The 26,658-nt window shown below is 37.8% G+C and overlaps 2 protein-coding genes across 3 annotated transcripts; one reads left to right on the top strand and one right to left on the bottom strand.

The window, feature by feature from the left end:
* Positions 1–854: 854 nt before the first annotated feature.
* Positions 855–1,859, top strand: LOC132053951 (uncharacterized). Its single transcript, XM_059446040.1, has one exon. The coding sequence runs from the start codon at positions 855–857 to the stop codon at positions 1,857–1,859; it is 1,005 nt and encodes a 334-aa protein (XP_059302023.1).
* Positions 1,860–2,477: 618 nt separating this feature from the next.
* LOC132052384 (formin-like protein 20) lies at positions 2,478–16,535 on the bottom strand. 2 transcript variants are annotated; one of them, XM_059443897.1, is made up of 17 exons: positions 16,351–16,535; positions 14,976–15,682; positions 14,675–14,896; positions 11,696–14,583; positions 11,492–11,615; positions 11,136–11,207; positions 9,690–9,788; positions 9,479–9,520; positions 7,651–7,731; positions 7,530–7,580; positions 7,366–7,447; positions 6,065–6,159; positions 5,639–5,710; positions 5,444–5,560; positions 4,244–4,312; positions 4,078–4,144; positions 2,478–3,482 (listed from the first exon to the last, which is right to left on the bottom strand). In XM_059443897.1, exons 1-17 carry the CDS (start codon positions 16,421–16,423, stop codon positions 3,331–3,333), a joined length of 5,013 nt encoding a protein of 1,670 aa, XP_059299880.1. In that variant the 5' UTR covers positions 16,424–16,535; the 3' UTR covers positions 2,478–3,330. The 2 variants fall into 2 exon arrangements, with proteins under 2 accessions (XP_059299880.1, XP_059299881.1); XM_059443898.1 differs by having other exon boundaries at positions 3,345–3,482; positions 4,078–4,139.
* Between the last annotated feature and the right edge of the window lie 10,123 nt (positions 16,536–26,658).

Genomic DNA, 26,658 nt, shown 5'->3' with positions numbered 1-26,658 from the left:
TTCGGACAAGGCTAGAAGATTCCTAGTAAACATCAAAACATAAAATAGAATGCTAATAAATGACTAAAATTTCATCCCAACTACTTGGCTTTAGTGCAAACAATCAAAAAAATGTTTTTTTACATTTTCGCCTATATAGATCTTTGTCTTCTATATAAAACGTTTTTTCTGTAATTTAGAAAGAAAAATTAATCAACCTATAAGAAGGGAGAAATAAGTGTGTGCCACTTTACTTAATTCATATGCTATGATAATACCTAGTAAACAATGGTCTCAATTGTACAATGAAGTATATTCTAAGCCACCTACAACAGCCTGTCTTTTCCATCAGAAAGCAAGACAATAAAAAAGCCAAAGACAATGCTAAGATTCTCGTTATGATGTTATCTATTTTTCACGCCGTTGGAAACGTGTCTTCTTTACAACAACCTCCCCTTTAGAGCGGAGCTAAAGTTCCAGTTATGAGTTTAGTCGAATCCAATACCTTTTACCGTAACTCTATATTTGAGTTAAGAAATCTACTTAATATGTGTAAATAATTTATCCGAAATTGCCTTTTCTAGAATAACTAGTAAACTCAACCCATAAATTCTGAATCCGCCTTTGCCCCAACCCCCACCACAGTTTGTCTTTCTATACAAAATGTTAAGCCAACTACTACTTAAGATGTTGTGGAAATCACAAGGACAAAATAACACAGCAAAAACAACTCCACTGCACCAAGTCCTCTCAGGTATTTGGCCTATCTGCGGACAAACCTTTTTTAAACTACTGTGAAGAATGAGATTGCCATTAAAATACATCAGTTCCATCTAATTCTAAAATACCACAACTTTGCCTAAAAAATTTACAATATGAAAGACTACTCATCTGTTTCAATGCAGGGGACTGGCAACATTATCAGAAGATCAATCTTTATCTTCTTGCAGAATTACCAGTTTTTCACTACTACAGCAGCACTTCTTGCGTTCCCTTTTGCTGTCTCCGTTCTTCTATTACAAGCATTCATCCCCTCAACGTCTTTCGTCCGAGCAATCCATGATCACCTGCATGCTCTATTTGATGCAGCAGGATTACCATCCTCTTCAAAACTATTCACCCTTCTCAATTCAAAGCTTTCACAGACCATTGCCATCTCTTTTCTTGCATTTCCCTTCACCTTTTCCTCCCTTCTTTTCGCAAAAGCGTCCATATTTAAAGCTCTCACTGATCAGAAACCATCCAAGAAACCTGCAGTTTCTTCCTTTTTCTCACTCTACAGTTCCCTTCTTCTCACTCAACTTTGCACCTCATTAGTCATCATCTCAGCAAATGCAACTTGTTTCACTCTCCTATTTTTCGCCTTCAATATATTTAATTGCGGATTTAACCTTTCATCTCCGGAATTCATTTTTTTAATTTCAGTAACAGGAGCAATAATTTACTCAACCGTTCTGGCCAGCACTATGATTATCTGTAACTTGGCACTGGTATTATCAGGAATAGAGAAAATTGGAGGGTACGTGGCAATTCTCAAAGCTTGTTTCCTAATCAGAGGGAAAACTGCGACAGCATTATTGTTAACCCTAATTTTCAACTTGGCTCTGGCTGCAGTTGAAGCTCTATTTCAATACAGAATTGTCAAAGCTTATCATCACAAAAGAACAGGCTTTTCTGCTATTTCTTTGGAAGGAATGTTCATTGCTTATTTGTATGCCATTCTTCTGGTTCTTGATACCATTTCTAGCTGTCTTTTCTTCGAATGCTGTAAAACGGGTCGCCAGATGGATGAAGAGGGATGTTTCCCTTATCAAATTGAGATTGAAGACAGAGATAACCATGCAGTTCTGATGACAAATACCTTAGAGGAGCTTTCTTGATTTTTTCTCAGTAATTCAACTGATTTTGTATTATGATTCAGTTGTCACGTGAATTCGTTCAAATATAGGTTCCTACAGGAGTAGATGCTGTTTCAAACACGAAAGGTACGAAACAGTTCTTCGGTTTATTGTTGTATAATTATGATCTCAAGAAGACTCATTAAGAGATAGGGTAAGGCTGCAAGTTTTATACAACCCAATGCTCTATTATATTCCTTCCATTCTCTTCATGCAGATCAATCTTGTAAGCAGTTAATGTTGAGGAATTAAGATCTCTTGGCTTCTTACAATTTGAATAGAAGAAGATGTCTTTTTCAGATCTCTTATGTGAAAAAAATGAGGATCTCTTGTAAAAAAGTCATAAAACTTTATATTATGACCAAAAATCCATTTCTCCCGTTCATGTTTGGTTTGTAACGACAAGTCTACATGATTTAATGAAATCGTTCTGATCAATCTAGACGTTATATTAGGTAGAACATTTACAAAGTAGACTTAAAAAATGATGTATAGAATTGAGTCCCTGGTGCATTTACTATTTTATATTTAACTTGAAGGAACATATACATGAAGATTAACTAAGTGCAAATTACCTGTAGGGAATTCACAGTAGATTCTAAAGATTACAAAGTGTTCTTGAGTAACATGTGGAGGGCCAAGCATGAAAAATAACAAGATTTCGAGATCACTTTTCTGCAATCAATGAATGAAGATATCATATTATTTTCCAAAATTTGACTTTGAAAAAGGCGGGAAACTAATCCCACATCCTACATTTTGTTACACTGCTATTGCTAAAAATACCTATCTCTATCCTCTTCTATGCTTTCTGTACAACTTTCCGTGTGTGATTCCCATGACAAGGAACCTGTTTCTATGTTACAATGAAAAGAATCAACTAGAAATCTAAATACAGGGGTTAGTAGAGCTTTGTACAAACTACTCATGTTACACTTCCAATTTACAGTTTGCATGGGCATAATCTCCATCAAGGTGAAGCCGACACCGCAGTAACTACATTTGCACCAACGATGACTTCCACCGTGCATGTAGGTTCAACAAATGCATACCCAAATTTGCATTCTTTAGATGCATTTCTCAGTTTAATCATGCAGCACACACTCCAGGACGGACGGCAGTCATGATCACCCGTAAATAACAAAATCCAGGTGATACGTTTTTTGGACCAACGGGTTGCTTGCATCATCCAAGAGCTACGACAGTGTGTCTTCTTCAGCTTCTCTCTGCAAAGCACTCCAACAGCCCAGACAAGAATGTGTCCTTTTCAGTTTCCCTCTGCAATGCACTTTGCCATTTCCAGGTTCACAAGCTTTAATGTTCGACGTTCTTTCTTGAACCCAGAAAAAGCCAAAGCCAATAGATCAATATTCGAGGCTTCTGGTTTGACTTAAGACCAGTGTCTTTAGTCAACACAGTTAACTAAATTCCCTGAAGCATGAATCATCCCCATTTACTTCTCACCCTTCTTCCTTGAGTTACTTCCTTCTGCATTCTCCGTTTCCGCTTCCTTCTGAACTTTCTTCTTATCTTGTTCAGCCTGCTTCAAGTTCTCTTCATGGGCTTTGCGGAACAACCTCACAAAATTTAAGAGGGTTGCAGTGACTGCATCGAGTATGAAACAGATACCACACAACAAATAATTAGGAGTCAAATCCTCAAAATCATTAGAACACAAACGGGAACAATGATGCATAAATGAAGCATATAAAGAAATAAGATGCACCGGATTGAATAAAATGCAATGTGGACATACATTCAGAATTTTCGAGTAAATTCTTTGCATGTAACACAAATACAGGTGGTGCAAACTAGGTCAAATGCTAATTTGATCGATGTTAGCTCATTTTAACTAGAAAGGACAGTTTAAGCTCCATCCGCAGCTATGCCCCAAATGGTTTGCCAGAGCCATAGAAAATGTAAACCTCTACTAGGAAACTTCTCCACATATTTTAGATCTACCAAGTCTGATAACTTAGACATCTTGTTGGAAAGTCCATGTTTGGCACAACCTTAATTGAATCTACCTTTATCTTTTTCTGAATTGGGCTGAGTAGAGGTTCTATCCCCAAGATGATTAGCAGTAGAGTGCCTGTAATATACCTATTACTATGTTCTTGTACTCCATAGGACCACTTTCATCAGCTCAATTTTTTACAGAAGGCCAATGAAGGGATAAAATATTTTATACAAATGCTACCTTGTTCAAACGGACATTTGGCAGGATCCTCATTGAAGTATAGTGCAAGTGCATCTGCATTTCTGCCCTGTGCATCAAGTACAACCATAAAGCATATCATTGACACTATAGAAATTGATTGGTAACATAATATAACAAAGAGGTAACTAAATGAAAAGGAAATTACCGCCACGGAATACAACTCCCTGAGAGAGCCCACCTCTGCTTCAGATGCACCAATGAATTCCTTTAAGGTCTGGTTTGCAGGAGTAGAAAATCAACTTATAAGGACCAAATGATGGTGCAAATTTTACTAATTTCAAGTCAAGAAATGATTCTAACTTAATACCATCATGGAGTGAATCCTAAATGTTAAGCAAATAGCGAATTAAGGAAAGGAAGTAAAAAATGACTAAAGGTAAAGATATCCAATTTCACGAGGAAGCAACTAGTGCTAGTCCATCAAAATGCAGCTGCAAGCTAAAAGACTATTCTATCCAGCAATCAAGTAGGCGGAAGAAATGAAAATTACAATTCTTTGTTATCTTCCATCCAAATGTAAACAGCAGTGCTGTACTTCTCCAGAGAACTTCTACCCTCTGTCTTGGGAAGAAGGGGGATACATCACTGAGGACAGATAAGAAAAATTTCTCACTTTCGGCTATGACTTCCATCCTGCTGCCAGACCATTACCGACTGACCCATACATAAAACTTTATTTGGTTTTATCAACTATTTTAGGTGAATATTTGAAAAATCATACGCTTCAAGGAGACCAAGGCTTTGGTGAAGAAATGGACCATGGACTTAACTCAACCCCAAGAGCTAGCTCATGACGTGAGAATTGCTTAAGACCATATAAGGAGACAAACAACCCATCCCTCAGTCAATGTGGGACACTTAACAACTTTCAATTTGACCAAGGAAAACTCTTTCTCATATCACACCTATTACAGAGTATTTGTTAGTGCTCAAGTTTATTTTGATCCATAGATATACCTTGCTCAGATTGAGCAACCCATCAGTCAGATAATAGGATGAATTAAACAAACTAGGAAAATAAGATGCATTTCATGGAAAAAGAAAAGGCAGATTAGGGAGCGGGGCCGGGTGAGGGCGGGGGGGGGGGGGGGGGGGGGGAGAGCAGGGAGGGGAAGCAAACATGAAAGATATTAAGACCTTTAAATGCACAGGGCTTGGTAAAGGACAATTTACAACAGAAAGGACCTATTCATCCAATTTGCAATTCTACAGGAAGAGGGAGAAAACTAGAAGTCCTAAAATGCAGCATTTTAGCCCTCCTAATATGTAGCGGTGTAGGACACTATAAGAATGTGAAGGCATGACTGAGACATCATTTATGAAAGACTTACAAGCACGGTCCTACCTTGCAAAAGATTTCAGACACAGGGCCGTCATTCTCAGATGACTCCAGCTCCTTCTTAACTTTTTCCAGCCCCTTGATGATCGCTTGCATTTCTTCAGCCAAAGATTTCAATTGAATCTGCAAGGAGAAACTAATTTCTAACGAATCCGATAAATTAAAGAAGTATCAATAGAAAGAGATAATTTGATAGATAACCTTTGATGCAGCTTCCATGCTTACAAGACCATCATGGAAGTCTAGAAGTGCTGGTGACTTGGAAGCAAGAACCTGAGAAAAGAGAGATAATGTTAACATAAGATAACCTCACATAGTATACAGTTAATAATGCCTTATTCAGAGAGGAGGGATAAAGAAGGATAAGGAAAAACAGGAAAATATATTCAGATAAAAGCATAAATAAAAGGAACAAGATTCCAGTTTGTATAGAAGATGGGTATCTTTTGTAGGGAATCATATTTCCTTGTAGATTCTCTACTTTTTAGTATACCACGTGTATGCTAGAGTTTTCTCCCCATCTTCAATAAAATTATTTTACGTTTTCAAAAATAAATAATTAAACAGAGAGGAATAATGTGAAAACAAGAAGATTCTTGGAAACAGCAAAGATGAAATGGATAGTACCTTACAAAGATAATGCATGAGTGTCATCTTGTTGTTAGTAGCACGGGTATCAGTGAGCTTCAAAAGACTGTCCAACTTAAATCCAATGGCAGCACCTGAAGTAAGGAATTACATGGAATTTAGTCTTGAAATTTTAATAACCCAAACTTCAAACTTCTTGTTCACACACCTTATAATGTCCTCAACATGAAATCACGTCTTAAGTTCCATCGAACTAATTCACCACATAAAATAAATCATAATGTTTTCTTAGTGCAAGAAGCAGTAGTAAGCAATGATTATATTCGTGTTTATACTCATAAAACACTGACTATATTTTCAAAATTACAATCTACCCGAAGCTTTCCAGATCCCAAAATGCCAAAATCAAGTAACTTTGGAGCAAAACTATTGAGTCAGTATCTTGTTAGGACTCTAGTCGACTTAGAACAGCTGAAAAGTGAAGATGGACAGAGTTATTTACCAAACAACAAATTAAGCCTGAATATTGAGTCATCTCTCAATGTGTTTAAATCTGATAGCTTAAGTCCATGAAGGTATAAATTAAGCCTGCACCTCATCATGGCTAAATTAAGGTTCTTGGACTCATTTTACCATTTTAAATTACATATATTAATATTATATGCAAGAGTTATATTGATACTTGTTTTATAACAGTAGGATCCTGAATATTGAGTCATCTCTCTTGTGTTTACAACAACAACAACAACAACAACATACCCGGTGAAATCCCACAATGTGGGGCCTGGGGAGGGTAAAGTGTACACAGACCTTACCCCCACCTTGGGAGGTAGAGTCATCTCTCTTGTGTTTAAATTTTCTTTTTCAAAAATTTGGGAAGTCTGAATTATGTGACTTAACTTTATAAGTTTGCAATATGAACTCATGAAACTAAATGGACCCCAGTGGAGAAGAATGGATATAGAGGATTCATATTGCCACCTCAACTAATTTTGGATTCCCAAACAACATACTTAGGGTAACGCTTATGCTACTTATTTAGGTAGAAAGTGATATAAATAATTGAAACCAAATTCCCCCTGACTTAATCAGAAAAGTATTTCCCGTTCTAGCAACAAGCACATATTGTTTTGAGTTTTCCCCATAACCAAAGAGCATTAAGTTCCATAGTTGTAGCATTAAGAAAAAAAATCCATTTTGTATTTAGAAAATAAAATTTCCCAATTACTTTATATTTAAGAGAGTTAAAGGTTTTGAAAACCTACAGGATGGGCATCAATGGTTGAAAAATAAAATGCTAGTAATGCTAACAGAGACGTTCTAAAGACAGGAATTCTTACCTCTGGCAGTTCCCTGATTTAACGTATTCCCTAGAAACAAAATTTTCTTCAATATTTCCTTCAATTTTAAAGAATTTCGGACCTGCTACATGCAAATTGATTTTTGTTAAAAATAAGATAAAAATAAAGAACAAAGAAGAGATATGCAAAAACTAGCAAATTACCTCTTCGCATGCAGAGTTCACAGTGTTTAAGCTTTTCTTGAAGTCTGTCACCTGAAATGAAGCTAGATTCAGATGACACAGAAATTACTTTAGCACAGAAGATCTCTAGATGTACACAAACCTGAGACTTGAACTGAATCTTGAAGAGAAACACTCTTAATTTAGATTCTACTCGTGGCACCTTCATCAACTCCAAAAAGAACTGACAGTCAAAGGTAAAATCAGGAACACCGGAGAAGCATGGGATCTAAGCTAGAACGTACTGTAAAACGGAAGCAAGTATCAGCTATTCCTCAAATCTTGAAATTGCAAGACGTCCGAAGGCAGGGAAAAGAAACAATTCTTACAAGAATCTCCCAAACTTGATAATGGAATAAGGGAGTACATCATAAACTGGACTTTAACCACTCTAATCATTCAATCATAAGAAGGTGTTAACATTGTTAAAGTCGTCATAATCATGAATATCTGTCACCTGCCATGATCTCTCAACTCAGTTATCTCTAAAAACATTGAAATTCAAAATAATTAATCCTTTTTTCACCAGGGGACGGCCACTAGTGTTGTTAATCATTTGTTTAAAACTCAAGAGATGTTCATCATTTGGTCAGAACTAAATTGACTGCTTGAGCTTCATCATTTGGTCAGAACTAAATTGACTGCTTGAGCAATTAAAATTTGGTGAATGAGATCACATCATTTTAGATTTGGCAAACTTTATTAGTATTTAATATTGTTAATTTCATAATGTTGATTTCTGTGCTGGTTAAGATATCCTCACCAGCCAAAGAAAAAGAACAACTTCCAATTGGACTAAGCTGGCACAATGGTCAATGGGTGTCAGATATGTTTAGGCCTCTTTCTATTCTACCAATTGCCAAAGTTGTTCTTATATTTACTAGATCAAAGAATCCCTTTTTCTCTTATCTTTTCCTTAGTTATTTCCCTTATTATCGAGACACCAGCAGATGAAACATGCTCATTGGGTCTCTGCTTTCCCACCTCCTCTCATTTTCTTTGCACTCCCAATCAACATTGACACTCTTCTTTCCTCCCACTCATTATGTCTTTCATAGACAACTATCCGGATGCTTTTACGGAAGGCGGAAACAACTTCTAAATGGGGCAGTAGGCTAGAGACCAGCAGCATACTTTGAGAGAAAAAAGCTAGGACTAAATAATAGTCGTTAGGACGTATTTGACAGGGTTTTGTTATCAGAATATTGGAACTCATGAGGAGCTCTTCTTTCATACATGTTTCTGACTTATAAGCTGTTGGACATATAATTTTATAAATATAAGTGTACTCTCTCTAACAGCTTAAGCTTTTAGATGAGATGGTCACACAACTTTAATATAGTACCGCAGCATTCAGAAGAAATCTCATGCTTTTCTCTATAAAATGACAAGAATATATGTATGTCAATCTTATCCGACTAATAGACCAATATCATATATCAAAGCAAACTTAGGTTGACCAAAGAACTATTCCGCAGTTAAACATTTAAAATGAAGCATATTGGCCTTGTTCAACTTTACTTCCCCACCGACTGACCCTCTTTTTGTTTCGAACAGAAGTTAGTTGAGGTTACTGATGCTAATATGCTATTAGATGGTAAAAGAAGATCTCGTATTGTGAAGACTTGTCCTGTTACTGAAGGCTAGCTACCATGGCCAACCTAGTAAAGCATCATGAAGTTACATTACACAACCTAAGATCCAATCATCAGACATAAGTTTACTAAAGGTTGCTTTAACACCTAATTCAGTTCCAAAATATAGCTGGATGTTTCTTGAAACCAACCCAACTTCATAGAGCACCTATGACAACATATCACAGTAAATAGAGATGAAAAATGGCAAATGATAGGGATGTAGAAAATATAACATAAAACAAAGACCATCACCATGCAGTGATTAGATAGTAACTACAAAATTGATGTGCTAACCTGTTCACACTTTCCCAGAAGCTCCCTGTCACCAGTGTAACCCTGAGCAGTTGTATTAGTAAACAATCATTTAAGAGATTTAAAAGTAAAAACATATAATACTTTGAAGAGATATCGACTGAGAGAGAGGAGACTGAAATGAGTAGAGGAGCAGAGAAAAACGAGAAATCGAAGTCAGCTGGAATAAGATCTTCAGACCAGTAAACTTTACCTTAAGAAGATCCATCTCATCTTTTGTAGGACAAAACTTTATCAGATTCTCCACCTGATCTGCATCTAAAATAGACTCATCCATTGCCAATGCAGCTGCCTATGGCCATAACAGAACCATTGTCATTTCGTAACAATAGAGGACTAGAGAACATCGAGAGGATAAGCAAGAATATTAATCAATCAGCTTGGCCTCAATCTAAGACCAGTTGGGTATGCTATATGCATGCTTGATATGCATTTTGCACTGTTTAGGCCCCTTTCATTCCAACACAAAATAATGCCTTTTATTCGTTAAAAGTTTGTTTTTCATGCAAATTAGGGATTCTCTTAACCTCGCACTTCTACACTGGAATCACCTAGGGACAAGTAAGAATATTCAAGAGAAAGGGAATCACCTAGGTCTACCAGAACCCAGTATGTACAACCACAGAGGAAAGAAAGTTTCTTATTCTATGTTCTGTTCTCTGTTTACCCTGATTTCAGGTTTTACACAGTTCTGGTACACCTAAACAAAGGACAGACTGTAGCCTGACATTTGCCAAATTGTATATCAGAGGACCAAAATAGTCAAAAGAGAAAGTTGAAAGATGAAGGAGATCTAATAGAAGAAAGGAAAGTGCTATGAGGTCTCAGCATCTTGCGTGGGGTACTAGACCATTTGAACCACAATGAAAAGTCTAATTAACAACAAAGTAGTTGCCACATTAACATATCAACCTCAGTTTTTTGCGGCTGTGGATTCCAACAGCCAGAGAAATTCTTCCTTTCTCTTTCCAATGAACCAAGGTAGGTTGGATTAAGATCTAATACCCATCTGTCTCAATTGTTCCCCTACTTTCCAGGTATTGGTGTATTCTTTTCAAGCTTAAAGGGAAGGAGGAAAATAAATGATCTCTTGTACTCTGACTTGATAAGGATGGATAACATCTACAAGTTTTTCTTTCTGTATAAACCCAAAGTAGTCTGAATTATGTGAACCATGCTTATGACCAGGTCGCTTTCCTTTGTCGCTACTATTCTTTTTTCCTTTCATTACAACACAATTATTTAGCCTCTACAAATTTTACGATGTGAGCTGGAAGAAATGTTTAAAGTAGTAGGACCATGGAAGAAAGCAAATAATCAAGTTAGGTCACTGACTAGGGATCGGTATTTCCTTATACTATCAGCCATGAGCACTGTTAAAATTTGATACAGAAAGTGCTGTACGTGACTTCTAGTTGAGCTGAAAGAAGTGAAATTCAGAACAATTTGAAGATATAGACTCTCACTATCCTAAACACAGATATAGAATCCCACTATCCTATCCAGTTATATTTTGTGTGAGTGTGGGCATGCCTGATCAAGACAGGGTGTTATTTTTTCTGTAAAAATAAAGGAGACAAGACTTAAAAAAAGAAAACCAAAGAAAACAGAGAATATTTAAGAGAAGCACTAAACTAACCATCATGTCTGGAAGTGGCATTTTCACCTTTGTGAGCATAATCTCAGTATTATTTGCCCTTCTTAGGTCAATCTACCGAACAAACAGAAAGAGAGAAATTAGGGAAACAAGAACTCATGAGCAGTGAAAGAAAACAAAGAAAAGAGCTCATCAAAATAACCAATGTCAAATTCTCATAGAAAGCAACTACAGTTAATCATCTAAGAGGGATCTGGCAAAGAAAAAAAGAAATAAACATGAAAGAACAAGGAGAGACCGCAAGAATAAACAACAACATAAACATAAATAGCATTCTTCATATTTTAGATTCTTTGCAGACAGTTCCTAAAAGAAAGGCGTTGAGTCATATTGATTACCAGATGAACCTTGTCTGGTTTAGAATCAGCAGACTTCTTTTTTCCTCCAGATTTACTCGAACTACTTGACTTGGGGGTAGCAGAGAAAAGAACCTCTATTTCTGACACATCAAACTCTGGAGCACTTGATTGGGAGCAAAAATTATCAGTATTTCAGTTGAGTTGAATATAAGCACCGTGAAACTAAAAAAGCAAGGAACATACATTTGAGGCTCTCCATGTCTCTGCAGTTCCTCCCATAGGCTTCCCTGTAGCGCCCTGGTTACCTTGCTCCAGTGCAATGGCTTTAAATTAGATCTTGTCCGTGAAAGTGCTGGAGCTCTCCCACCAGGAAGTCCTCTACCAGCTGCCCCAGGACCTTTAGAGCCAAATGCTGGCGGTGGGGGAGGTCCACCACCTGGAGGTCTTGGAGCTCCAGGTGGGGGAGGTGGACCAGGTGCTCTGCCTCCAGGAGGTGGTGGGGGAGGTGGACCCGGTGCTTTACCTCCTGGAGGTGGTGGAGGAGGTGGTGCTCCACCAGGGGGTGGAGGACCGCCACCAGGGGGAGGAGGTGGCGGTGGAGGCCCACTGCCGTAGGGAGGTAGAGGAGCTGGAGGGCCTCCACCAGGAGGAGGTGGTGGAGGTGGTGGACCGCCATACGGGGGAGGTGGAGGAGCTGGAGGGCCGCCGTAGGGGGGAGGTGGAGGAGCTGGAGGGCCGCCGTAGGGGGGAGGTGGTGGAGGTGGTGGGCCGCCGTAGGGGGGAGGTGGAGGAGGTGGAGGAGCTGGTGGTCCGCCATAGGAGGGAGGTGGAGGAGCTGGAGGGCCGCCATACGGGGGAAGTGGAGGAGCTGGAACTCCTGGTAATGGAGGAGGAGGAGGAGGAGGTGGAACTGCCAACAGTGAAGGAGATGGTAAAGATGCAGCTTGCGAAGGAGGTGGAGGAGGTGGTGGTGGTGCTCCAGCAAAAGAAGATGGGGTGCAAAGAGGATGATGACAAAGAATTGAAGATGGAGTTGGTGTAGGTGGAGCACAGTGCGAAAGGGGAGGGGGAGTCGGTGCTAGAGCATTTCTCGAAGGAGGTAGGGGTGGTGGAGGTGGAGGTAGAATTGATGTTGGAGAATTTCTTGGTATAGGTGGGGGTGGAGGAGCTGGAGGTGGAGGTGGAGATGGAGGTGGAATTGGGGCCAAAACATTTCTTAGTGGAGTTGAAGGTAGGGGAGGTGGAGGTGGAGGTGGGGGAGGTGCATTTCGTGAAGGAGTTGAGGTTGATTGAAGTGGCTCATCCTGTGAAGGTGGTGAAGGAGGAGAAATGTGCATAGGAGGTGGTGGAGGAGGTGAAGCTGAAGCACCAAGTAGAGGAGGAGGAGGAGGAGGTGGTGGTGGTGAAGCACTCATTGTTGGTAAAGCAGTAACTCCAGGCACAACTGAAAATGGTGGAGGTGGCTGGGGGGCACCATGAATTACAAGTATAGGGGGAGGGGGAGGAGGTGGTGGCGGTAGAACGGACATACCAAAGCTAGGTAATTTTGGTGCAGTGGGTGCATATAGAGGTGGAGGTGGAGGTGGAGGTGGAGGTGGCAATGAACTTAATGTTACCAAGGAGGAAGTTGCACAAGCGACATTTGGCGAAGAAGTGGGTGAGGGGTTTGGTGATAATACCCTACCAACTCTCAGTACAGTAGATGATTTGGGGGGTAAAGTTGGGGGAGGAGGGGGAGGAGGAGAAGAATTACCCATATGAGTCATTCTCAAGCCATTTAATGATGGAGAGGAAGGCGGAGGTGGAGGCGGTGGTGAAAATGATTTGACATTATGACTATGAGAGCTACCCATATGAGTCATTCTCAAGCCATTTGATGGTGGAGGAAGAGGGGGAGGGGAAGGCGGAGGTGGAGGTGATGGTGGTGATAAGGATTTGACATTATGACTAAGTGATAGGAATTGAGAAGGTGGAGGTAGGGGTGGAGGTGGGGGAGGGAAGGAATGGTGGGTCAAAGAAGCTGTTATAATATGGCTTTCCGGCGAAGACACAGGTGGCGTCACAGAAGCTGGCATGCTAGTACTTGCTTCCTGAATAGGAGGCAATTCAAGTGATAAAGTGCTTGGATATTGAAATGAAGGCAGCGAAGATGGCCGGGGACTTGTAGGGGATGCCTGAAGGTCAAGTGCCTGGCTTTCAACTGATTCTGATGAAGAGGTCATTGCAACAGGTCCTTCCTTGACTGCTGATATATCTAATGATGCAGGACATGAAGAGCGTTTCTTTGGAATACGACTTGCTCCAGCTAGAATTTTAGCTTCTGAAGAAGCTCGAGGAGATGGCGATTTTGATTTTAACCCAGATTGGAAATCCCTGGTAACAGCAAGCGCAGGTGGAGCACTCTTATACCTTGATGGTGGATATGCCACATGCATTGAATTAGTGTAAGAACCTTTATTAGAAGGGATCCACCGAGACACTGCATTTGGCTTTGCTAGTCGCGACAGAGTGCCCAGGGATTCTTTCTGTTTAGATTTATTTTTAGGTCCAATCCCATCAGCAGCAAGTTTGGAGTTGGATGCTAGCTGTTTTTTTAGAGATGAAGGTGCCTTTTCATTCTTTCCGTTATTGATATCAGCAGTCAACTTTGAACCCTGCCTCTCCTGTCTAAAGGTGCCTTCTATATCTTGCTTATTCTCCCCCTCTTCTGACATGACACTTGCCCCCGGTGTTTCTGGTTCTGAGTCCTTGTGACTAGAAGCATCAGAAATCACAACCTTGGAGTTTATCAAGTTGTCCTTGCCCCCTAAACCATTTGTTGTTGATGCTTGTTGAGTGGAATCCATATTTCCGTCTAGTTTGCGATTAACTTCAACAAAAGTATCATCTTGAAAGGCATGATGCTCCACCTCTTCTTTCCATATTTCAATGCTGTCATCATCCTGCATACTGTCCTGAACTGAATGGGCATCAGATTCCCCTCTTCCATCCTGTCCATCAACAGCATTGCTGAATATCTCTTCCACCTCAAAGAACTCGTCTGGGGAAGTACCTTCAGTCTCATTATCATCTTCATCTGGTGCTTCAGTGGTGATAATAGATGGAAGAGCATCAGCATCCGAAAAGAGAACCTGGTACAGTAATGAGCATTCTTCAACTACAATAGTTCCCAGTTAAAAGATAATTAAAAAAGAGCCAAGTTCAGAGGAATAAATACCAAACCTCTGCTTTGAACTCCCTAGAAAATTGGTCTTTTGCATCCCATGGGACATCAACTTCATCGCGAGTTAACATCAAAACATTTGAGCGAACAAATGCCGTGTGAAACATAACTCGGAATATCATTTCTTCCCTAACTAGATCATCATCCAAATGGATGCACTCAAGAACAACATCTCCTTGGACGCGACAGTGGATATCTATTTTCACCAGTGCACACTCTTCCTGTAGAGTGGAAGTCAGCGGAATACTTCAGATTTAGCTAATTACATGTAAGTCTCAAATATTTGAAGCTTAGCATTACCTGTCGGTAGAGGCGACCATGTTGTTTTGTCTTTGAAGTTGAAAAGAGGAGTTTAGAACTCCTATTGGATGTCGGTGAAGCAGGGTCCAGACCGTAGACACGAACCAACAGTCGGCAACCCCTCCCACCATCAAATAGAGGAAGGACCCTGAGTATAATACAATCTAAAGCAAAAGGAATATCTGATGGCAGCCAATCTAAGCCAATATTTCTTCTGGTGATATAGTGAAGATATCTAAGCTGAGATGGCTGCGGATTCAAAGGTGATAAAACATAAAGAAGCTCCCTAGGAGCTTGCCTATATACCATGTCAAGAGTCTTCTGCTCACCCGTGTATTGCTCTCTGTACAAAAGAAGGCCAGCAAGCATGAAAGCAAGTACAGGCCACCCTCCCCTCTCACAGTGCATCAACAACACATTTTGTTGGCCCTCGAGTGAAAGCCAGCTCTCACTGGATCTCAAGAAGTGCTTGATCATCTCCAGTGGCAATACAGGACACCCCTCATATTTTCGAGGATAATCCATGACAGTCATATCATACTGCGTTAATATATCTGATATTTGGCTCCTATGATCTCCTTCTTTGAAGTTAAAAACCATGAAAGAAGCATCCGGATAATGGTCCTGCAGCTGAGCTACAATACCTCCCATGTATGACTTGTACTCATATTCGTCCAATGCGTCCGTTGAGAAGCAACAATCAAATACTGCAAAGTGAGAATTAAAAGGAAAAGCAGAAAAGCATCAATAGTTATAAAACCAACAACAACAACAACATGCCCAATATAATCCTACCAGGTGGGGTCTGAGGAGGATAGAGTGTACGCAGATCTTACCCATAGTTATAAACCAACCACATAAATTATTGGTCTAAATTACATCCACCTTTAAGAAAGTAAGCTTTACGGATATCACTTAAAATTGTAAAATGAAGTTAAATCTTCCAAGCCACAGAGCACAATTAATAGGCAAACCACAATAATGGAGCATCATATTTTCAGTGTCTTTTAACAACAAGCTGAAATTCCCTAGCACTAGTTATTTTGCAGCTCATTCACTTCAAAGCAATTTGTGACATGCTCATAGTTAAAACTAAATGAGAGACATTTCAAAATGTGTAAGGTGTAGCTCCAAATGTAGCAAACCATGATGATGATCAATAAGCATTTCTTTCAAAAATAGCTGGAACAATCTTTTGGAATTCTTTTTTAACCAAAAGTCTTTAGAGAAAAGCTCTTTCAATTTTTGTAAAAACTGAAAAACTAAGCCAAAAATGTTGTTCAGAGGGTCAAAAACTGAAATGTAGGTTATCTAACACTTCCTCAGAGGCTCAAACATTACAGAGAAACGCGAAAATTGGGGGAGAAAAACATACCATAGACCCTTTCAGAGATCTCTAGAAGCCGATCCGGCGGCTTCCTATAAAAGAATCTTCTAAACAGCGCCATCTAATGGCGCCGTTTCTCTATCAATCGCATCCAAAACCCCTTGTGTTTCCCCCCTTTAACTTGCAATGCACACCAATTGATCCCTAAAAGGTCTCAATGGATCCTCAACAAAAATTTCCACAATATGACATTTGATTATTAAATAATAACCCAAATGGAATAAAGGGTCGTTGATCAATGCAATATCGGAGCTGGGTTTTTGTTAAAATTAGAGCAGCTCACTTACAATTGAAATTAGACAATGAGGAAAAGAATTATTATTATTGTTATGAGGAAATCAAGATTTAGAGTAAGGAAAGTGACACTAAATTGAAACAATTTGGTATTAGAATGTAATGAAAATGAGATGTATGATTGATCATTGTCATTGATGAAACTTTGCGAGGTGGTAAGACAAACAAGAACCGGATTCGGAATCTTGACCCGAACTCGTTAAGGTCGTTGTTCGTTAGATTGACGATCTAATGTCTATATGTACACGTGGCGTTATGTCCACATCTCAAAGCTGACACAAAGAGAATGTCAGAAAGGAGATCTTAGTTTTTGTATTTACTGACAAAAGACCGACATCCTTTAAACTGCAAAAGTCATAATCGAACCTTGTTACGTAGTATAGTTTTGTCTTATTAGTGGTCAGTTGCCTTTTTATTTTCTTTTTTTTGTCTTCTTTAGTTTAGAAAACGTGAAAATAAAATGTACTCCTTCAGGTCCTTTTTGTAATTGTACATGGTTTAAGATTTTAACATATTCGTTAAAGTTTATTTAACAATATAAATTATGAGAAAAATGGATTTGTCTTATATTTTTCTTATTTGGTGATTAATTAATGACCATATGACGTCTTGTAGCACTAAGAAAGGAATTGAAAAGTTAACGTCTTCTTAGTTTTGTTATGTTTCAAATATTTGATACCAACATTTTTTTATTTTTTTTTTGATTTTGTTTTTTTTATTTGTTTATTTAAGTGATAGATAAAAAGTATCAGCAATAGAATTACTGTTTCTTGACTTTAAATAACTGCATATCTAGTAGTTATGCATACAATTATCACAATCCTAATTATTTCTAAACATTTTAAAAGTTTTTAGTTTACTATTACAACTAGCATCATTCTCATGAATTTAGTAACAATTCAGATTCAGTATCAAGTTATTTAAACAATAGAATGATGCCTTTTTTGTACATGAATATAACTTTTTGCCTTTTCTTATTGCAACAATCTGTATATTGTTGTTGTTGGACTTAATTAGGCATGTAATTTAACCATTTAAGTTAACTTCTTACTTTAATTATACCGATTGTTGCAATAAGAAAAGGCAAAAGTTATTTTCATGCCTAATTAAGTCCAATCGCATAAATTGATCACATGTGAAAACAAAACGATTCCTATTCTTCTGAACTTCATTTAATCCTCTCTATCTATACTTTTTTGGATAAAGGGTAGTATGTGCTAATATTGAAACTTAAAGGATACTTTTGCAATTTATAAAGTTGAAAAATTTACACACCGTGACACGTGATAGCACGTTTAGAAGTGCGTGGCAGTATTTTTTTAATTAAATTCCTTTCTTGAGCAATGTTTTAACATTAAAAAATAGGAGTCAAAACAAAGAAAATGAGAAGAGCTACAAATCGGATCAAGAATTGATGTGCGTGCTTGGAAGTTGGAATCACGCTGGGCAGAAACTTCTAAATAAAATACTCCTATAATATATGGTCAACATGGTTGACATTGAAAACAATTTGAGAAGGAGTATTAAACAAGTACTACGTACAATAATGGACGAAGGGAGGTAATTAACTAGTTTGGGAAATCAATGGGCTTGTAGGTTTGAGAAACCCAAGCCTAGGAAACCCATGTCCAAGTATTTTTTATTTTTTTATTTTTTTTACATGTCCTAGTATATTTGGGAAACAGTTTGGATCTATAAATAGCAAGGATCTATTGTAGTAGTGCAGAATTTTTCACTCTCTCTTAGTTTTGCATATTTTAGATTTTGTAACCTCCGCTGCGTTATTTGGTTGGTTAGAGAAAATGAAAAGGAGGCGGCAGGGGCCCGAATTTCGCAATTGCCGGAGCCAATATTGCAGCACATCATGTCTTTCCTTGAACTTAAAGATGTTGCTCTAGTGACTACCCTCTCCAACACTTGGCACCGTGCATGGAATTCACTCTCCTCCTTAATTTTGGTGCTCTATTTTTCCACGACAAATATGACCTTTCAAAGCTCGTCAACTTTGTAAATCAAGTTCTAGCAATTCGGCAAAATCAAAAGATTTGTGTAGAATCGTTTCGGCTATGGTTGCCTTATTGGCGTTATTGGACTCCTTATCTCCCAAATTGGATTAAAACCCTCGTAGCTTGTAATGTCAAACGTTTGCATTTAACAGTGAGCGTACCTATTAATAAAGAGATAGATGATATAAAAGTTGCCTGAGGACATTTTTTTATATGCAAAAGCACTAGATGTTTATTGTTGGCAAATGATTTTAAGATTTAAATGTCCTCCTCCTTTTGTTAAAGTTTTCATTATTATCTCCAATCTGTATTTTTGGCAAAAAAAAAAAAATTATTTCAAACTCTATGCATAACGGCCGCAATTTAGAGATATTGTGTTTGCATTTTTTTCAAGGACTTTCCGGTATGCAATTTGGTGAAACTAATCAATCTAAAGGCAACAAACTAAAAAAATGGCCATTTTGCTAAAAAAATATATTTTTTCTTTAGTGGATAGATGATTAAAAAAGTTGCACGGAGGACATCTTTGATGCCAAAGCACTAATTTTTATTTAATTTTTTATAAAATTTAAATCGGGTCGATTTTTTAATAGGTAAAAATTCATCTTTGCGAATCCTTTATCTCGAAATTAATTTTTATACAAATAATAAATAAGAAAAAATATTTTATACATAATTAAATTATATATATATAAAAGATAATTAATTAAAAATAAAAATTTTTTTCAAGGATTTTCCGATACAATTTGGTGAAATAATTAAGTCGAATGGTCGAATTGGGGTTTATTCTTGCCCTCATGTGGTCGAAAATTTGAAAAGATTTAGATTAGAGCTTTAATTTTCTTTTTCATTTCGCCCTTGAGATGTACTCTCTCCTCTCTCCCTCTCCTCTCTCTAATACCACCCGACCGCCCACCCCTCCCGATATCTTTGTACCTCGACATAGTCGTCCCAGAAAAATGGCCAGAGGATGTTTCCGATACCCGACCTTGAAGACTTGTATTTTTTTTAAGTGCTCAATCTCATGAACACAACTATCAAGAACTAAGTGTCGGATCGATATTTCAATACCATGTTATCGTTACATTACCTTCTATATTTAGTAGATTTGATAACTTTATTTAGTGTTCAATAGTTATTTCATTCATTTATATTATGTTCAATAGTCATAGGAAAATTGCTTGGAAACAAATCCAAAAAAAAGGATCGTGGTCGTGGCCGATGATTTGGAAACTTTTAACTCATCGCATAATGCAAAGTGACTTGATTAAACTTAGGAGCGATTTTTCGTAGGTTGTTGATTAAAGAGCGAAAATGACGAGTTTAGAGAGATTGCTAAGTCGTTTCTTTCTATGGCTAATAAAGAATCACGGCTTCTGGTTGTGTGTATGGCTTAGGAGAGATTCGTATGGCCTAAAGGTTTGACGAGATATTAAGTTTTTTACCTCGTGGACTACAAGTACGTGTTCCCCACAAAGATAGGATTAGAAGTTAAACATCGGAGCAACTCATACCCCGCATTACGGGGACCGGGTATTTTGTTGTGCAAAAGGACGGCCGTTAATTTTTTACGTGGATTTTTATATCATTGTTCTCGTTTTGAAAAGGTATGTAAAGTTTACATTTTGCAAGTGACAATGGTTTTAGTATATATGCCTAGTTGATTTGTATACGAGTTGGGAACTTTTTCTTTTAGTTGATTGTCAATTTGGTTGATTTGATATATATAGCAATAAAACATTTGGATCTTTCTTTGTTACTATCCTTAATATGTACTTGTATATTCTGCTTAATCTTTAAATACACCAAATTTTAGCAAAAATACCTCGTGAACCCGAATTATGAACACACTCCTACATGTAACAAAGTTGTTGAGCTTCGTGGTAAGTGACTTGGAAAGTTCTGATTTTGCAAAATGCAAAGTTCCTTTTGATATATATGTCTTACCTTTGTTATCCGAGTTGATTGATGCTATGTTGTCATAGTGATTTAAAGTCTTGCAATATAGTTATGAAAGCTACTAAGTTAATTGTCCTTATTTTGCTATTAGACACTTTTGAGATGTTTTGAGAAATGGATTTGATTATATTTTGATATGTAAGTCCGGTATTGTTGTTGATGTTTGGGTTGAATTCAATGTTATCGATGAAGTTTACAGAGGAAAGGATGTCAAAGTTTTGCTAAGTTTCGATAAAAACTTTGATAGAATAGTAAGAGGTGTACATGGTCTAATTATGATCTCTATTATCTTGATTGTAGACTTACGGACTGGAAGAAGGAGATCCTTATTTTGTGATGTTTAGATAGATTGAATAGTTCTTTTATATTTTGGCGTATTCTTTTGGCATGACTAAACCTTGAGTTATCGAATCTTGACAAAAGTAAGCAAGCGTGGGTTCTTGGACCACATTTTTTAAATAGGGATATTTGTATCCTTGACATTTAAGGCATATCTATGTTACAGAGATCTATTATATTGACATAAGCTATTAAGCTGTGCGGGATCTTATGTATCATAAGGACTATGTTTAGAGCATCATTTTACGAGGCTTGCCACTATATATATGACATGTTATTTTCTTATACCGCACCGCGCTATAGTCGCCGACCGACAAGCACGTAGATGTGCTATGGCACACTGCAGGTAGGTACGGTATGAGTCAAAGGGATGACATGATATATGGAGGGAAACATCCACTATCATTGATTGCTATTGTTTCTCTATGGATATATGTATATGATTTTGATACCTTTTCGAGCAACCTATGGCGTTCATGCCCGGCCAAGCCATCAGGCACCTTTAACGAGTACCACAGACACTTCCGAGGATATTTTTTTTTTTTTTCACTAAATATTTCATGATTCATTCATTGTTGATCTTGACTTTAGTTATGCACTTACGTCGCTACATTATTCTTGAAAGTTGTCATACTTTAATGGAAGGCAAAAATACATGCAGGTTCGAGTAGATAGACATACGTTGCTCAGCAAGACTATGCCACATTCAGTGCTGCTAACTTGTTGGTGTCTTGAAAATTTTGGTTGCTACTTTCTCTTTGAGAATCTATTCGGGTGTCTATGACTTGATATATGTTTGGGCATCCCATTTGGGGATATTAATTGAACCCTTTGAGATGCTAAACCTTTAGCTAATTGTTTCTTCCCGATACTTTCCTTGGGGACTAAACGATCACCCCTGTATGATAAGAAATGATTGTCCTAAATTGAATGATGCTACTAAACAACCGATGTGTTAATAAGCAATTGATGCCATTCTTTACCGATTAAAATACTACCGATTTGAATAGATATGTCTCGGCCGATTAAGGGTATTTAACTTGAGGCCACATATTTAAAAGAACGATTTCTATACGATGAAAATTTACCGATTTGAATAGATACTTTTTGATGGATGCCGGTACGAGTATAAGGTTTTATCCCTCGGTGGGCAAGGATGATCTCACATGACTTCACGAGGTAGAACCAACATGTGCTTTGGCAAGGCAATTTAGAATGGCCACTAGTTTGTAGCCGCGACATGATTAGTTCCTTTGCCATATTCCGGAACCGTGTCCGAGCCTCCGTAATCAAAGCTCTCAAAGTTTGATTTAGTTGTGGATATTATTTATGTTCCTAAACGTCACCCTAGGGGGTGGTGTATCATTTTTCTAACATTTTTTTTTGCGAGGTACGAATAACGCAAGGCTAAAGTTTTAGAACAAAGATGTACCAAAAGATGAAGATGAAGAAATTTGGAAGCACGGCATGTTTGGCCGAAGAACTAGTTGGGGCAAATAGGCTCAAGTCTTAAACCTTATTTATTTCTATCTAAATTTGTATCCAAGTATTACGTATAGATGTTGGGTATGCAAGCCCAAATTAATAGTTTATGATGGATATGTTTAAATGGATATGTACATTATCTTTAAGGGTTTGAATGTAGTTTTAGTTCGAATTAGAAGTACTTTTAAGTTTATAATGTTTTAAGTGTTTGAATGTAGTTTATGATGTTTAAGTGTTTGAATGTAGTTTTAATTTTAAGTACTTTGAGGTTGAATTTGATTGTTTATAAGTGTTTGAATGGACAATATTTAAGTGTTATATATTTGAACATTGTTTATGGTTGTTGTGTTGCATTGTTGATGAATTGGATGGCAAGAATCTTGCTAAATTTCGACCACGGAGTGGTCGAAAATCGGCCTCTAACATTTCACAATTTCGAGAAGACGAGGTCGAAATTGTACCCAAAAATTCAATATTCGACCACATGTGGTCGAAATATATACCAAGAGTATCCTCCCGGATTTCGACTACGTGGTCGAAAGCAGGCCCCGATTTACAATTTCGACCGGCGTGGTCGAAATTGAATTTTTATTTTCTTTTTATATTTAAATATAAATAATGTTTTCGACCACGCGTAGTCGAAAAAGTTAAATATAATTTAATATAAAAATAATTTTTCGACACGTGTGGTCGAAAACAATTTTTTCCTTAATTTCGGTAGAATGTGATTTCGACCACGTCGAAAATTTCGACCCACGTGGTCGAAAAAATTTCGACAGAAGCATAACTCTCGTATACGCGTGTGGTCGAAAAATTGGTCGAAATAAAGGCTTTTTCGACCTCGTGTGGTCGAAATTTTTGGTCGAAAATCCCTGTTTTTTTAGTAGTGAAGGTAGAATTGGGGTTTATGTCTTGCCCTCCTGAATTCCACACGGTTGATATTAGAGCACCTAACCTTCTACAGCTTGAGATGTACCAACTTACAAGTCATCTAAAGGTATTTAATATAAATCCGTTAAAGCCCCGATATCCTTGTCTCCTCGATATAGTCGCGGTGAAAAATGGGTAGAGGATGTTTCCGGTTTACCCGACCTTGAAGACTTGTGCTTAATTAAGTGCAAGACTCTAAAGACCATCAAGATCTCAAGTGTCAGGCTCGATCACCTTCGACTAGTATCTGACTGTAATCCGATCACCCTTGATTTAGATACTCCTAATTTAAAACGGTTCTCATTTGTTGCCATTCATTTCCAACATTGAAACTGAAATCTTCAGTTTAGTTGGAACCCAAAATCTCCTTCAACTCAGAAACCCCTGACAAAAGACCGACATCCTTTAAACTGCAAAAAGTCATAATCGAACCTTATTACGTAGTATAGTTTTGTCTTATTAGGGGTCAGTTTCCTTTTTATTTTCTTTTTTTGTCTTCTTTAGTTTAGAAAACGTGAAAATAAAATGTACTCCTTCAGGAATACATTTTAAACTCTTGATTTTTCTTGCTAACTTCAACCATTCCAGGGTTGTTGAATTATCACGCGAAAACGACGAGGTTATTTTACGTCTCTCTCAAATTGTGTAAGAAAGTCTAAGCTTCCTAGTTGTGTAAGCCTCTTAGACGGAGATTCGTGCCGAGTTTACGAGATATTAAAAACCTTACCTCGTTATCTTGTGCCTTACGCTGTTCCTTATAATACGATAGGATTAGAAGTTAAACGAATCGGAGCAACTCAGAGAATCAGGGACCAGTGCACTTTGACGGTGCAAAAGGACGGCCCGTCAACATGTTGACGTGGCGTCTTTTCACGCCGTCAACATGCCAAGGCCCCTGAATCTCAGGTGGCAGAAGGACGGCGCAAGTCGACGGCCGTCGACGTGTTGACGAGCCGTCGACCCTGCTCGTCGACCTTGAGGCGGTGGAACTTTTGTTCCACTTGATATATATAGCAATAAAACGTTTTCCTTCTCATTTTACACCCCTCCAACCAGAGACAAACCCTAATATATTCTTCCCAACCTTTCCCAACATATTAGTGAGATTTTAGCAAGATCCGAGCCTCGTGAACCCGAACTAGTGAAGGGAAAGTTGTTCCTAGTGGTTCTATAAGTTGTTCAGAGCTTAGGAGTTGGACTTGGAGTTTGATTTCCCGGAGTTCCAATTCCTTTAAGTTATGTATATGATTCTTACCTTTGTTATTGAGTTGATTACCAAGAGTTTTAGTGATTTAATGTGAAGGAAATATAGTTATGAAAGCGGTAAGTTGATTGAGCTTAAAGTTGAGATTAGGGGCTGTTTTGGGAGAAGTTTTGGAATGGATTTGATTATATTTTGATATGTAAGTATTGGCATTGTTGTTGATGTTTGGGTTGAATTGGAATTTAGAGTATTGTTAAGTTTACAGAGGAAATGCTATCAGAATTTTGTTAAGTTTCATTCGTACTTGGATTGAATAGTAAGGGGTGTAGATGGTCTAATTATGATCTCTATTATCTTGATTGTAGACTTACGGACTCGAGGAGTAGACGTTGGATGTTTAGATAGATTTCCAGGTATATTAAGGCTATCCCTTTTATTTTTTTAGCATGATCCTTATGATACGAACGAAAAAAGTAAGCAAGCGAGTTCCAAAGACTTTATTTTTAGATAGTGTAGGGATATTTGTATCCTTGACCTCATATGTTTCATATCTATAGCTTCCAAAGATCTATTATATTGACACACTAGCTTCTTATGTTACTGGGAGATCTTATGTTACCCTAAGGAGTTCAGAGCATCGTTTTACGAGTCTTCATACATTTATATATATTGAACTTAGTAAGAATCTACACCGCGCCGCCTATGGATCGGCCGATCAAGCTCGTAGATGTTCTCTTTTTTTCTTTCACTACTTTCTCTAAGGTGTGAGATTACCCCTTTTTTTCGGGATGACATCATATATGGATCTTGAAATTTCCACAAAGAGCTTATCCCAGCTTATATACTATGATATATTATATCGTTTGAAAAAAAGCACGCATATCATACGCCGAGGCACTTCTCGCTATACGATTACATTACACTTTAAGATATTTGAATTACTTATTTTGTTTCGAGATATATTTCATGATTCTTATGTATATGTTGTTCTTATGTTTACATATTCAACGTTATTCAACCGACTCTCCTATTACTAGGAAAAATGCGTTCATGCCGCCGAGGTTCGGAGTAAACGCAATTATTTTCGGTCCGGCTCGGTGGGACTTAGGCGGGATATAGAGAAGGGAGCAATTTCCACTTGGTTTCGAAAGCCGATTTATTTTTGGTATGTTATTTTGATACGTATATATGGGTATGACGGGACCTTGTCCCATCCTTTCTACAACTTTGTATTTCATTAGGTGTAAACGATTATATGTAGTCGGATGTTTGGTTAAGCTCTTATTTTGTTTTACAAAGATACGTGGCGGCTAGTCGGCTACACTTTATTTTCGTATATATGTCTACGAGTATTTGAGTTCTTGATGCAAAGTTATGAAGCTTGTTTTACTGAAGTCGGAATATAGTTCGGTTATAAGTCATATATGGGTCACAGTTTTGTTATTCGGTAAGATCCGTTGGTTACGAGTATAAGGGTGTAGCCTTAAAAGTCTTAGCACGTGTCATGACTATTCGTTGGGTTGACATTATAATTATACCAAATGATCTTGAGAGGAAACTTGGTTCCTATAATTTCGTCGATATTGTTCTTTTATGTAAATACAAAAATGAATTGAAGTATTTAGTTGTGGATATTGTTGATAGTTTGCTTTGGATTTCTCCTCAACTGGACACCTTATCTTTTCACCAAGCTGACTTAAAGACCCTAAAGTTTATCTATGAAGATGCCTCAGATGAAGATGAGAAGTCTTGTTGCACATCTTTAACTTGCAAATGTTGGAGGCATAAGTTAAAGCAAGTCAAAATGCAAAACTTTACATGTATGGAGCAACATGGGAGAAGAAACCATCCAAAATCCGGACCTCTTAATTAATGAGGTTGGGTGATTCAAAGGCGTGAAAATGGGCTACGGGATGACCCGTTTGTGGAGCTCGGCTACTTTGCGCAAGAAGCAAAAGGGTTATGATTTCCAAATCAAAATCGTCGATTATATACGGTTGATCAAGACGTCGATGAGGAACAAAAGATGCACAAGGAGACGTGATTAGAACTAGTTTAAATAGAATCCCTTGCAATTGA

The sequence above is a fragment of the Lycium ferocissimum genome, chromosome 4 (assembly GCF_029784015.1).
Source record: "Lycium ferocissimum isolate CSIRO_LF1 chromosome 4, AGI_CSIRO_Lferr_CH_V1, whole genome shotgun sequence".
Lineage (NCBI taxonomy): Eukaryota > Viridiplantae > Streptophyta > Magnoliopsida > Solanales > Solanaceae > Lycium > Lycium ferocissimum.
Note: the sequence above shows the minus strand (reverse complement) of the source record. Positions and strands in the feature narration are given on the sequence as shown.

Coding starts and splice junctions, on each gene's coding strand:
- LOC132053951 (XM_059446040.1), top strand. CDS start 855: ATGAAAGACTACTCATCTGTTTCAATGCAGGGGACTGGCAACATTATC.
- LOC132052384 (XM_059443897.1), bottom strand. CDS start 16,423: ATGGCGCTGTTTAGAAGATTCTTTTATAGGAAGCCGCCGGATCGGCTT. Junction 14,584..14,674: donor CTAGGGAGTTCAAAGCAGAG/GTTTGGTATTTA, acceptor TTACTGTACCAG/GTTCTCTTTTCGGATGCTGA. Junction 7,732..9,478: donor TTCTGGGAAAGTGTGAACAG/GTTAGCACATCA, acceptor TTTGACTGTCAG/TTCTTTTTGGAGTTGATGAA.